We start from the raw sequence: 13,229 nt of genomic DNA on the forward strand, positions 1-13,229 counted from the left end.
TTGATGCTGTTTTATAATGTTTATGTAGCAGCCTGTTTGTGAAAAAATACATATGCTTGAATGACATAAATGATCAACAATTAAAGGCAGTGGACACTATTGGTAATTGTCAAAGACTAGCCTTCACAGTCGGTGTATATCAACATATGCATAAAATAACAAACCTGTGAAAATTTGAGCTCAATCAGTCATCGAAGTTGCGAGATAATAATGAAAGAAAAAACACCCTTGTCACAGGAAGTTGTGTGAGTTTAGATGGTTGATTTCGAGACCTCAAGTTCTAAATCTGAGGTCTCGAAATCAAATTCGTGGAAAATTACTTCTTTCTCGATAACTACGTCACTTCAGAGGGAGCGGTTTCTCACAATGTTTTATACCATCAACCTCTCCCCATTTCTCGTCACCAAGCAAGGTTCCATGCTAATAATTACTTTGAGTAATTATCATTAGTGTCCACTGCCTTTAAGTACAATTGAATGTTAATAAAACACCAAACTTTTACTTTATAGAAAATAATTAACTTACTCGGAATGGAAACTCTACTTACCATAACTATGGACACCAAGAGTTTCCGCCAAAAGTTAGGTGACGATATATAGCCATTTCATAAATAATGAACAAATGCACAACAACTCTTGTGAAAAGATAAATGTTTTCTCGCCTTCAAATAATGCTGTTAAAGGTTTTCGATTTTTTTATTTTCGCCCAAAACCTCACTTGGCTGAAACACGTAAACAAACAAACAAAAATACTTTGTTCTGTTCCTTTCTCCGTGAAAGGGAAACACCTAAAACACCAATGCCATGAAACGAACCTTGTTTGGAAGCTAACTGTCGTTTTTACAAATAACTTTGCTTAGTATACAACATCTGTGGCAAAAGCATGCTTTTAGTTGTTGGTATGAATTTATGTTGTAACAAAACACCCGACCTCTGATTGTTAAAGGGTTATGTCAACTTTCAGAGTTGCAAACAAAAATGGCTGAATACGTTTCCAGTGAACACGATTTCTAGTTGAAAGCTCACCATTGTGTGTCAAGCATAACTCCCATATACAACGGGGTTCCCATAATAGCAGTCATTAAATAGTTTTATTCATAAAGCAAGACAGATTTCTGAAGAACGGGCTTTCAGTTTATGCTTGACCGCTCAGGGTCTTTATTCACTATAGACTGAGACTATTTTTGCAAGGTCAAAGAAGTATTAGAGAGAGAGAGGCAGGGGAAAATTACGAATAAGATGTTCAGCATAGCAGGTGTACACGTGAATAAAGATTTCGTTCAATCAGAATTTCCTTTCTGAGTGTATTGGCTTCGTGTTCTTCACACTTTATGCGATTTGGTGAAGAGAGAGACACACTACCATTTGGCTGGGAACAGTCCCAAAAATAACTTCAGAAAAAGCTCTTTGTCAACACCAACAAAGGCGTGCACCGGTACACAACACTGTCTGGGCGAACAGTGACACGTTATTTGGTATCCAAGTTCACACTAAAACTCCAGGGAAATAATCAACCCATGGTCTAGCTACCACAGAGCCAGACGCACCGGAGCACCGGGGATGGAGAACCCGCTTCAGGAACGGTACCCTGATGAGGGGGAAGCTGGTACGGATCATGGAAGTCGAGTGGAGGAAATCTTGTGTGAGATCGATGAAGGGGATGGGTTTCGATTACAGGAAGTTTTGAACCGATGGAAAGACGAGGGTTTAGAGGTAACGAGTTGCCGTGACAGGAGAGGGTTGTCGCTTTATACGACAGCCATCGAAAATGGTTTTCTAGGTAAGGATTTAGTGACGACTCTCGAATCTTATCTGCAGGCCCTAGTTTGTGAATTTGTCCTTAAAGATTAAAAATTATATACTATGCTTTAGAAACATTGTGTGTTGTGTGACTAAAATTATATTAAAAATACATCTTGTTATTTCATTACAGATGTCATCAATGCTCTTTTGAAGCACGATGTTTATTTGGGAGACGCCCTCATCCGTTGTGTTGAAGAAAACTTCAACGATGCGTCTTTGGTGATAAGCCGCTATCTCTCAACTCGTCCGGTAAGAATATATATTATATCAATATGTTCTTGCACAAATGTCGTCGCCTAGCGGTTAAGAGCACGAGACTTAAGCTCTGGTGTGTCTGATCAGCAGAGTGTGAGTTCGAATCCAGTCGTGACACACGTGTCCTTAAGCAAGACACTTTGATGCGTCGGCCTTCGGATGGGACGTTAAGCCGTTGGTCCCGTGTCATGTGTACGCACGAATAGATCGCAGTGCACTTATCAAACATATATACGGGGTTTGCCACTGTGTTTCTGCAGCCGATTTCACGAAACGCTAGGATTAATCCTAACTCGAGTTCTGATGAGTAACTTCAGGATGGGTTCAATGCGTGCTACGTATTTTGATACGGAACTAAACCTGTCACTGATTACTTAGATTAATCCTAAGTTAGGAAGAGTTTGGTGAAATCGACGGTTGGTTTGATATGGCTGCATATACAGACTAAATGAGTAATTAAGGATAAGTGCGGACCTCAGTGCAGCGAACAATAGCATTATTTTCTCATTCTAGTGCGCTATACTATTATTGTGAGGATTTGTGTTCAGCAGACGCATAACTTTTGCCTTTTAACATAAGTTGTGTTTGATTCTATTTCAATGGTCTATACGTGGCACAAGTTGAATGGAATACCCTATCAATTCAGTGGCGTGTTCAGGGACTCGGAGTCTTGCATGGGTGAAGAAAACAAAGGAATGGCAATGACAACCTTATTTGGTAAAGAGCTTTTAGAGAACTGTTGATAATATAAAACATTTCAATACAAAATTCAGTTTATGAGAAATAGGTAACTTTCATCAATAATTGTGAATCTGAGAAGGCTTTTGGTAACCTATGAAGTTGTAAGTTTTTTACAGTGGTGTGATTTGGGATGCACAAAGTGAGGACACTGGTCTTTGACAATAACGAAAAGTAGTACACCCTGCCTTGGAACTATTCATAAACTCGCTCTACTGAAGACATTGTATATGGTTTACATACAGCAGTATATGCGTAACAAAGCTAACCAAAAACCCTCTGCTGAATTTGAAAGGACCTTTGTGAACTCCAAAAATTTGGTTGTAACTGTAGCCTATAGGTTGTTTTTTCGCATGATATATTTAAAACTCGTCGTAATTTGAACGCAATTCAACCTTTGGCTGCATATGACGTTTTAGTGCACTCAATAAACCAAATCAAAATTTTAAAAAGAAAACAAGGGAAACTGACTGTTGGGTAATCTTTTAAAATGATTTGGTGTTGGAAGACTAGATGCAATCGGGCTTGAAAGTATTGGAAGACTAGATGCAATCGGGCTTGAAAGTATTGGAAGACTAGATGCAATCGGGCTTGAAAGTATATAAATAAGTATATAACCGGAGATTCTGAGTCCATGAGTCATGCAACATGTTTCTGCTTTTGACAGGAGAAAAAATGACACACAATCCTACACAATGCTGTATTATACTATCAATAGCTCTTCATTGCTCATTCAAGTGAGCTTTTATGCTAACGAAACTTTTCAGTAATTGCAAAAAGTGTTTAGTGCCTTCAAAAGCAGATTTGTGTAAAGAATGTAGCCGCCCTCGGCTCTTCCATACAAATATTTCCCTTCTCATCCATATTCCTGAGTCTAAAAATGAAAAAGTCCAACCAATATTATTCTCTCTTTACCTTATCGTGGTATGCAGCTATTCCAGCTTCACAAATACATTAACGGTATAACATGTAACTGTTTATTAATAACAGGAACTTTGCGAGGTGGTCATCAATGCAACTTCAGACAATGGTGACTTCCATCCCGCCATTACACCCATCATCCTTGCCGCACAGAAAAATAACTACGAGGTCGTTAAAGTGAGTTCACAGTAGATTTTAAAGATGATTCTTGGCTTGAATTTTACACTGGAGCGTAGGACCGTGGCCAGTGATTTTATATCCTGAGGCCAGTAAACTCCTGACCAGGCGCGTCTGGTGGCCTTGGGTTTGTCGATTAAATATCTATACCTAATTTATTGTGTATCATTTCATTTCAATTGTTAACTTTGAATCTGAATTAATTACTTTTTCCAACCCGCCCAATGCGAACGTCTAGCTTGCTTTTGGTTGTTTTTGAAATCCGAGAGAAGTCAGAGGCGGATCCAGGATTTCCCAAATGGATGGCGTGATTTATATGTGGCGAATCTGTAAGGGGTGACTTTGTAAGGTAGTGACTTTGTAACGGGTGACTTCATACGTGGCGACTGTTCATTCAGTTTAGAGGGTATCTGCAAATGTCTACTTAGAAGAAAACAATTGTGTGCTTTGGTGTTTTGTTTTCGAATCATCGAATTTAATGCAGAGTGTTTCATATATTAGGTGTTGGTGGGTTTGGGAGCGACTATTACCGAACCTAAGATGTCCACCGGGGCTGAGGTAACCCTGACCCAGGCCCTCTCGACCATCCATATCTATCGTGCTCTCTCCCAGCCCGCATACATGATGAGCAGCACCGAGCTTGATATTTTTGGATACGCATTCAGAGTAAGTTGTAGTGGATGGCCAATACATCTTTAAAGGCACTGGACATGTTGGAAACATATTGTCAAAGACCAGTGTTTTCACTTGGTGTATCCCAACATATGCATAAAATAACAAATCTGTGAAAATTTGGACTCAATTGGTCGTCGAAGTTACTAGAGAATAATGAATAAAAAAAAGACACCATTTGTTGCACAATGTGTGTTTTCAGATGCCCAAAAAGGGCTTCAGTGCTGATATGAAGTAATCTAATACTTCACTGAGAAATTACATCTCTTTCCCAAAAACTACGCTACTTCAGGGAGAGCAGTTTCTCACAATGTTTTATACTATTAACAGCTCTTAATTGATTGTTAATAAGTTAAGTTTTATGCTAACAATTATTTTGAGTGATTACCAATAGTGTCCAACAGTAGGCCTACAGTTCCTTGTTTTGTTGTTGTTTAGATGAGTAAGAAGCTGCGGGACCTGGGGGCCGCATGGGAGGATTTTGGGGCCGAATTCCATTCCATGGCAGACAAAGTGGACCAATTCGTAGCCGACCTTTTTGGACAGTCGGCATCCACGGATGAGGTAAAAGTTTTGAAGGTGTTTTTTAAGGTGGGAACTGTAAATAACTTGTTTATAAGAGAGCAGGTATTTTTCTTAATTTCTTTTTGTTAAATGATTCATTGTTTTAACAATTCACAGTCTCGCGTCTGTCATGTTCTTCGCACAGTTAGTATACACAGTAGAAACTCACAGGTGAAAAACGTCGTACACACACTCTATTAGTATTAACTGTGCTCAACGTTATTAGCTCTGTCATTTTGGCCTACTGATTTTGGTTTGGTTATGTTATCGTTGACGCCAATCTACAGTGTCAAGCTTTCTTCATATGGAATGTTCTTTGAAAAGTAAACAATGAAAGTTGTCCAGTTTTGTACACTTTTCTTCTCTGTCTCTGACTTATAACAGGTCTTTTATGACCATTTAAGTCTCAGTATTTTGTGGGTTGGTGGCATACAAACAACTGTGTGGGTTTCTATACAGTGGAACAAAGGTCCCTACCGGGAATTCATCAGAATAGACCCGAGAAAAGCCTCGCGACGATAAGGTCACAATTTAGCTTCCGGGCAACTCTGAACCGTCAGCTGTGGGAGTCTAAAGTGTGTGTAGTTTGTTGTTTGGTTTTGGGGGTGTTTTTTTTTTTCACGTTACCTTTTTTTTCAATTAAAGAGTTGGTGCAACGGTTTCAAGTAAAACGAACAGTGAGTGCAATAAATAAGGTTAAAATTAAATCTGGAAACTTATGAGAAAATAAAGACAATAACTCGACCTCAACTCAATCATCCAGCTTCTCGTTTTTTTGTTCTCTCTTTTTACCGAAATCCCAGTTTGTGTTATTGTACCATTTACTCCTTATAAACCAGAACTATTATTTAGATTTTTTTCATAAAAATGAGAATAGCAAGATAGATTACAAATCATTGTGTGTTTTTTCGTGGCAGGTTTTGGCACTGTTTTGCTATCATAAAGATGACACATACAGGACTGAAGGAAAACAATACCCTCTTGCTAAGGTGTCTGAGGCAATTAAGTATCATCAGAAGGATGTGAGTGTGCTCTCTCATTGTGTTTGTTTTTGCCATGTTGAAGTCTATTCGTATATCCACACACCATCAAAGTTTAACTATAAGGGTTCTATTTATTTGAGACACACACGGTGGTTCAAAACATAGTTTGGTACATGTTTTATTGTTCGATAGCTTTCAATGTTGCAGCTGTTCTTGTATGTTTGTTTTAAATTTTTGCAAAATGTCCCCGGGCCTCTACACAATACCTATAACAAACGGGAATTGATGATGTGACTTTTTGTACAATAAGAATCATTTCACCAAACATAACCCCGATCGCGACTAGAGTTTTCAAATTCTTTTTATTTTTCATTCTGCCTGTTCTTTTCCATTCCCGGTCTGATTAGTTTATAGCGCATCCGCACACGCAGAAGGTTTTAATCTGCCACTTCTACCGGAATCTACTGTCATGGAATAACAAGGGCGCCCTCAATAGTTTCCTCACTGCTTTTCTAGTGATAGCATGTTCCCCGTTGATTTGTTTGGCGTATATCCTACTTCCAGTGAAGCAGGTCATTCAATTCGTTCGCATTCCGTGAGTATTCAATCAAATTATGAAAGACAGAGCCAATAAAACATTTCATTTTATTTTTTTAAATCTTAGGTAAAACAATTAATTTCTTATGTGGCTTACAGGTGTCATTATCTTCGTTTCGGTTCTCGTTTAAATTCCTAAAAGTAGTTGCTCCCCCAGCAGTTGCTTCCAATTTATTTTATTTGAAATCTCTGTAAAAAGGAAATATTCTGTCGGTGAAAATAATAATATCTAAATAAGCCGAGTAAAAGATGGTCTTTTCCCCCGAATGTCCCTGGCAATTAACTGCTGATCAGGGTGAAGAGCTACAATCAAAAGAGACCGTTCACCACTCACTTTGCAGTTCTTACATCTATCAAATTCTAAATGCTACGTCATGTTGATGTTTTTAACACCCACAGGTACGTAATGATGCTCTTAAATTTCGCCTCATTGTTGGCTTTCATCGGGCTGATTGTTGCACTTGGAGTTACAGCGCGAGCATCAGATCCCAAATTCAGTGAGACACTGCGGCTTACCATATTCATTTGGAACATCGGTTAGTGGTTGCCCCTTCCATGAGAGATAACACGGGTGCCATTGGAGTTTCTGCATCGTGCGGAACATTGTGCAACGTGTATACATCAACTATGTTATTGTTGATTATACTTTTTTTCAAAGCTAATAACCATTCCAGAGGCTGTAGTGAAAGTTTGGTTAAAAAAAACTAGCATTTAGAAAGATTTTATTTTTTATGTTTTGTTTGATTATTATTTTGTACCGTGAAAATGCAGTATTTTGTGTACACAAGCATAAGTTTATGTTGAAAGTGTTGAGTCATACTGCCTAAATGGTCATACGCCATTTCAATCAGGTCTATCCGAAGATAACACCTAAAGGCTTCACATGTTTTTGTTAAAGTAGTTGGAATTAGAAAGTAAAAGATGGATAATGACCTTTCTCGACATGCAGGTACCTTTTGGCTCCACATTCAGTTTATATGGAAACGAGGAGGGAACCGATTCATTGAGGGCTCAACTAAGATTCAGGATGCCATTGTTGTGAGCCTTTACCTCACCATATTCTGCCTACAGTGGGATTGGAACGTACAGGTAGGTAAAATAAATGGGCAATGTGGGTTCGAATCCCCAATGACCTATTCTAATTATGGCCGTATAATTACCAATCAAACTGCAGATTTGGAAAGCCTACGTCACTGCTCGTTATTATCCAATGAAATCATTGTATCAAATGAAATCACTGGTTCTAAAAAGCAAGTACCTGTCTTTATCCTTGCGGATAAAGTGACAATGGACCATTCTTTTACACTAGCCTGGATGGCCTACTATGACGCGGTATATTGGTTACTGGTGTTTTACTCTGAGTTTTTTCTCGAAAACAGATTAATCCAAACGTGGTTGTTGACCAGGCGCGCAGTCGCCGTGCAGCAGCAGCAGCGAACTCTACCTACTTCACGCTAAAAGAAACTATCGAGCTTCAACACCATGTGTCGTCGTCGCTAGACTCCATGGGGCAAAGGTTGACGACGTCACTCCGAGGGGAAATAGACTCCACCATCATGCAGACGTTGTTGGGCTTGTCTTGCACGTACGAACTACCAGTGACTACTCCTCGATCGCTTATGGACGTTGTACCTAAGCATTACCAGGAGCATGTTACCAGGGTTGCTTACGATCCCGTTCTGGTATCCGAGGCTCTGTATGGCGTCGCTATGGTGGTGTCCGTACTAAGGCTGACCAACCTCTTCATGGTCAGTGAGACGCTCGGGCCACTGCGGATATCCCTGGGGGGCATGGGAGGCGATTTCATGAAATTCCTGACCGTATTTTCTATCGTGTGGGTGGCTTTTTCTCTTGGGATGACGCATGTTTACGTATCAGTGGGACACACGGAGAAATTAATCTGCATCAGTAATGGTGGAAGTGAGGACAGTTGCAGCAATAAAGTCGTCTATGAAACGTAAGTTTTAACTTCCTTTCTTGTAAATTATGTTATAAAATTTACCAATCGGCGAGGCCGAATGGGCATTCGGTGTTTAATTAACGGGGTACACTTAAAGGCAGTGGACACTATTGGTAATTACTCAAAATAATTATTAGCATAAAACCTTTCTTAGTGATGAGTAATGGAGAGAGGTTGATGGTATGAAACACTGTGAGAAACGGCTCCCTCTGAAGTGCCATAGCTTTCGAGAAACAAGTAATTTTCCACGAATTTGGTTTACAAGACCTCAGATTTAGAACTTGAGGTCTCGAAATCAACCATCTAAACGCACACAACTTCGTGTGACATGGGTATTTTTCTCTTTCATTATTATCTCGCAAGTTCGATGACCAATTGAGCTCAAATTTTCACAGGTTTGTTATTTTATGCATACGCTGAGATACGCCAACTGTGAAGGCTAGTCTTTGACAATATTACCAATAGTGTTCACTGCCTTTAACACTGGTAATCCTATGCTGAAGGCTTTCCTTACTCTAGTATTTGTGGCGTATAGCAATCACAACAACAACACCAACATAAACAATGCACAACAAATATTAATTATTTCGAAGCCGCTTGTGGAACGTCACTGTCGTCTACCTGTCCATTATGTAATTTAATTCACCAAGTCTAGCTCAGTTTTGCAAATTAAACAAACGTCTTTACCGAGAACTTCGTATACCAATACAAACAAAAGGTAGAATATAAGATTCTTTGAATCAATCGCTTGGTGGCGCGCTATATTAATTTGTTCAATCAACCGAATACATTTGAAATGTTAATTTCACATCACGCGTGCGCACATTGCAACTAGTTTGCAAAACTGAGGGAACTATGCACCTTTTTCGTACTGCGACTAATGATGGCATGACGCATACCAGTTTGTGATTCTATATAGTGCACAACCCATTATGTATACGCATGCTTGAATGTAATTAACATATTTATTAGAAAGGGGAAGAGCTAAATGTTTTGCAGTGTATTATTGACTATGTGATCTTCTTCCAATCTTCGTTCGATTGTTACACAGTTTCGTCGGGACACTTCAGGCGCTTTACTGGACGTTGTTTGGCTACACCTCCCCACGAACTCTGGAACTGTCAAACAGAAACTACGTGGCAGAAGGCGTGGGAACTTTTCTCTTCGCCAGTTTTATTGTAGTTGCGGTTATTATTTTGCTAAACGCCCTCATCGGTATGTTATCCAACAGCTACAACAGTGTAGAGGTACGTGTAGTCGAGATTAGAACCCCTTGAATGACCTCATGAGCACAAAAATAGCGCCCCAATCTGGGGAAGACATGTTGGCTTAAAATATGCTGCATAAACAATGCTGCATAAACAGAAGAATTGAATTGAAGTGAAATTGAATTAATTGAATTGAAGAACACGTGCAGCCGAAAAAAAATACTTTGGCGGAATGACTGAAGTCAATTTGATATTGGATATCGGTTTGTACGGAGAATAGCAATGTTGTTTTTTCGATATTGGATGTTGGAAATTGGACATTCACGTAGGTTTGTGCAGTGATTGTCTGTCTAATACATCTAGGATATTGGATATTGGTCATTCACGTTGGTTTGTGCAGTGAATGTCTATCTCATACATCTAGGATATTGGATATTTGGACATTCACGTAGGTTTGTACAGTGAATGTCTACCTTGTAAATCGATATTATGTTTTGTCCAATATTCAAAATCAGACTAACTTCACTGTCATCTTTGTGGAATTCGCCTTTGGTATCTTTAAATAAGATGAGAAAATAGAATCAGCTGTTGCAAACTGCTAACCAAACAAAAAGATCTATTGTAAAAATAATTTTAAAAAGTTAATGGTCTGACCATGGAGGTAGCGTTTCAACCCTAGCAGAGTCTTTTCGACCAAAGAGAATGACAAAGATTGAAGGGTAGAATTCTTTCTTGTTGCAGGAACACGCAGACACAGAATGGAAGTTCCACAGGGCGGTTGTTTGGGACGCGTACCTCCATCCCGTCGTTACTCTACCTCCGCCTTTCAACCTCGTACCCACGGTGAAGTGCCTATCTCGCCTTCTTCGATATATTGTCGGCATATGGGTCAAATCGGCAAGAAGAGTACCGAGGAGTTTTGTAAGTTTTGTGTGAAAATATTTTCTCAAATTTGTAAACCGAGAGATTTTTATTATTCGTTGATCCTAGATCCAATTTTCTGATTTTCAACTTTATATATTAATTATTTTATTCCAGAAATGTTCACAAGCTAAAGACGAGCTTGCTGACTACACGGTAAGTTTTGAACCATTACGCTTACCACCAGGGCCCATTTCCATAAAGCTGTTAAGCATAAAATACTACTTTGCTGAGTTGTGGGGCACCAGTAACAGTAATGTAATTTTAATGCAATTTTGGCGGAAAACATGTTTCTGTCAAGCAATTCTTTTCTGTGCCTAAAGCGTTTTTGTGCTTGCAGGCTTTATGAAATTGGGCCCATGCAATTTGGAAATACATCAGAGAGCAGAATGGTATTCCTCTTATTACCAACTGTTCCCTTCTTATGAAAGCAACTAGTTTGAATTACATACTAACCGTGAAAACCATTGCAAGTTTAATGTAATCTGTGGACATTGTGTTATGTGTCCTACAAAACGTACCCAGTTAAATAGGAAAAATGTTTGTTTTCTCGCACAGAGAGTAATAAAACTCATCGGCAGTCGCTACATCCAACAAAAGCTATCATCGGAAACCGATGCAGTCAGTCCAAAGGATCTAACTCTATTGAAGAATGACATCTTGTCTGTCAGGTATGCCACCATTTTAAATTATGCTTTGCCTCAGCTGCACCCACATCACCTCTGACCAATCAAAACACAGATATGTAAAGCTTACGTCACTGCATATTTATATTGTTGTTTCCAATGAAATCACTGTTCTGAAAAGCAAGTACCCGTCCCAAAACGGCGTGCAAATTAGGTTGTTTGTGATTCATGGACATAAGATGATTTGCATTTGTGCGCTTCCTGTTTTCAATCTCATTCTGTTTCAAATTTGCAGATATTTCATCAGAAACCGCATAAAAAATTACAATTCGTCGCTACACCGTACCCAAGACTCGTGTACCGGGGTCGGGGAGAAACTGGAGGACCTTGTCCCTGTAGACAACAGAGTAGACGGCCTAAACTCGGACTCGACGGAGCTCAAGGACCGGAGCGAGGAGCTCAGAGAAGTCATCGAAGCTCTTAAGATTGGGATTGAACATTTGGCAAGACTCCAAGACCAGCCCCAGAGAAGACCACCACCGGCAGCGCGCCCTCCAGCGGCAGCGCGCCCTCAAGCGGCAGCAGCGGAGGCCGAGCCGTTCGAAGAGACGGATGTAGTTCGTCGTATAACTTCGATGATGGAGAGTGGCAATGCATTGGGGCAGAACCCTGGCTTATGGTCAGAGTTGTCTGCAGCGGTTAGTCGAGCTGATAGTCGAGTAGGGCTTAGTCAACCTAGTGAATGAAAATAACATACACTGGTGGAACAATAACTCCTTTAAATTATTCCCTATTATTATAAGCAATATGAGTGAACAATTAGTTGACTTTTTAAAAAGGTCAAGAAAAAACAGTAGTAAGTTATATGGATGCGCTCAGATAGTCAACCTAGTAAATAGAAATAGAACACTGGTGGAACAGTAACTTACATATTCCTTATTATTATTAGCAATTGGTGAACTGTTATAGCTGGTTTGATAAACAGTCTAGAAACAACCCAGTAACAAATCAAATTGTGGATGCGCTCACTGGGGCCTCATCAACACAAATGAAAACAGAACACTCGGGGAACAATGTATTGAGTCCTCATTATTCACCCTTAGAATGTTATGCACAATGTTGATGTGTTATACTTTTATTTGTGGGTATATTTTATCTTTAACAATATTATTATTAGGGCCTACTGCTTTATTTGTTTCTGTAGCCACTACATAATGAAACTACAGAATTGTGTCAAAGGTCAATGTAGACCAAATGTACTGGCATTTTTTTATTACGATATTTGTATACAATCAGACGCCAACTCTTTTGAATGATGGGTAGTTGTAGTCCATACATTTCTAATGTAATCCTATTATCCTTATTATGAGGACCTATTTAATGAATATTAATGTATGTATACAGCAGGCATAGGTATTTTGACAACACAGTATTATTTGGAAATGGAATTAAAAAGATAATGAGATCAGGGACAATAAGTTGTAACGCTGTCTTCAAGAAGTGTATCAGCAATTTTGTTATACCAAATCAAAGTGCATTGCGCTTGTGATGTATGGTTGCGCTTTATAACTGGCCTAATGTGTTAAGAAGTATGGTTCTATCATCCATGTGTACAAATTGAGTCTCAACGTTTGCGGAAGCTTGAAGCATGGCATTTTACTTTTAATATGAATTCAAACAACATCAACAACACGGCAACAACAGCAACAGCAGTAGCAATAACTAAACAGAAACAACAACAACAACAACAACAACAGCTCAGCAACACAAAAACAACACAACAACATTAACAGACAAGAACAACA

General features: G+C 39.2%; 1 protein-coding gene across 1 annotated transcript; it reads left to right on the forward strand.

The window, feature by feature from the left end:
- The first annotated feature begins 1,548 nt into the window (after positions 1-1,548).
- On the forward strand, positions 1,549-12,894 carry LOC117304144 (short transient receptor potential channel 4-like). Its single transcript, XM_033788644.1, has 15 exons — positions 1,549-1,779; positions 1,933-2,051; positions 3,786-3,893; positions 4,395-4,559; positions 5,004-5,129; positions 6,047-6,151; positions 6,520-6,707; positions 7,109-7,245; positions 7,659-7,798; positions 8,089-8,666; positions 9,721-9,916; positions 10,619-10,798; positions 10,916-10,954; positions 11,357-11,469; positions 11,720-12,894. Exons 1-15 carry the CDS (start codon positions 1,560-1,562, stop codon positions 12,168-12,170), a joined length of 2,865 nt encoding a protein of 954 aa, XP_033644535.1. The 5' UTR covers positions 1,549-1,559; the 3' UTR covers positions 12,171-12,894.
- Positions 12,895-13,229: the final 335 nt, after the last annotated feature.

This window comes from Asterias rubens, chromosome 20 (genome assembly GCF_902459465.1).
Source record: "Asterias rubens chromosome 20, eAstRub1.3, whole genome shotgun sequence".
NCBI lineage: Eukaryota > Metazoa > Echinodermata > Asteroidea > Forcipulatida > Asteriidae > Asterias > Asterias rubens.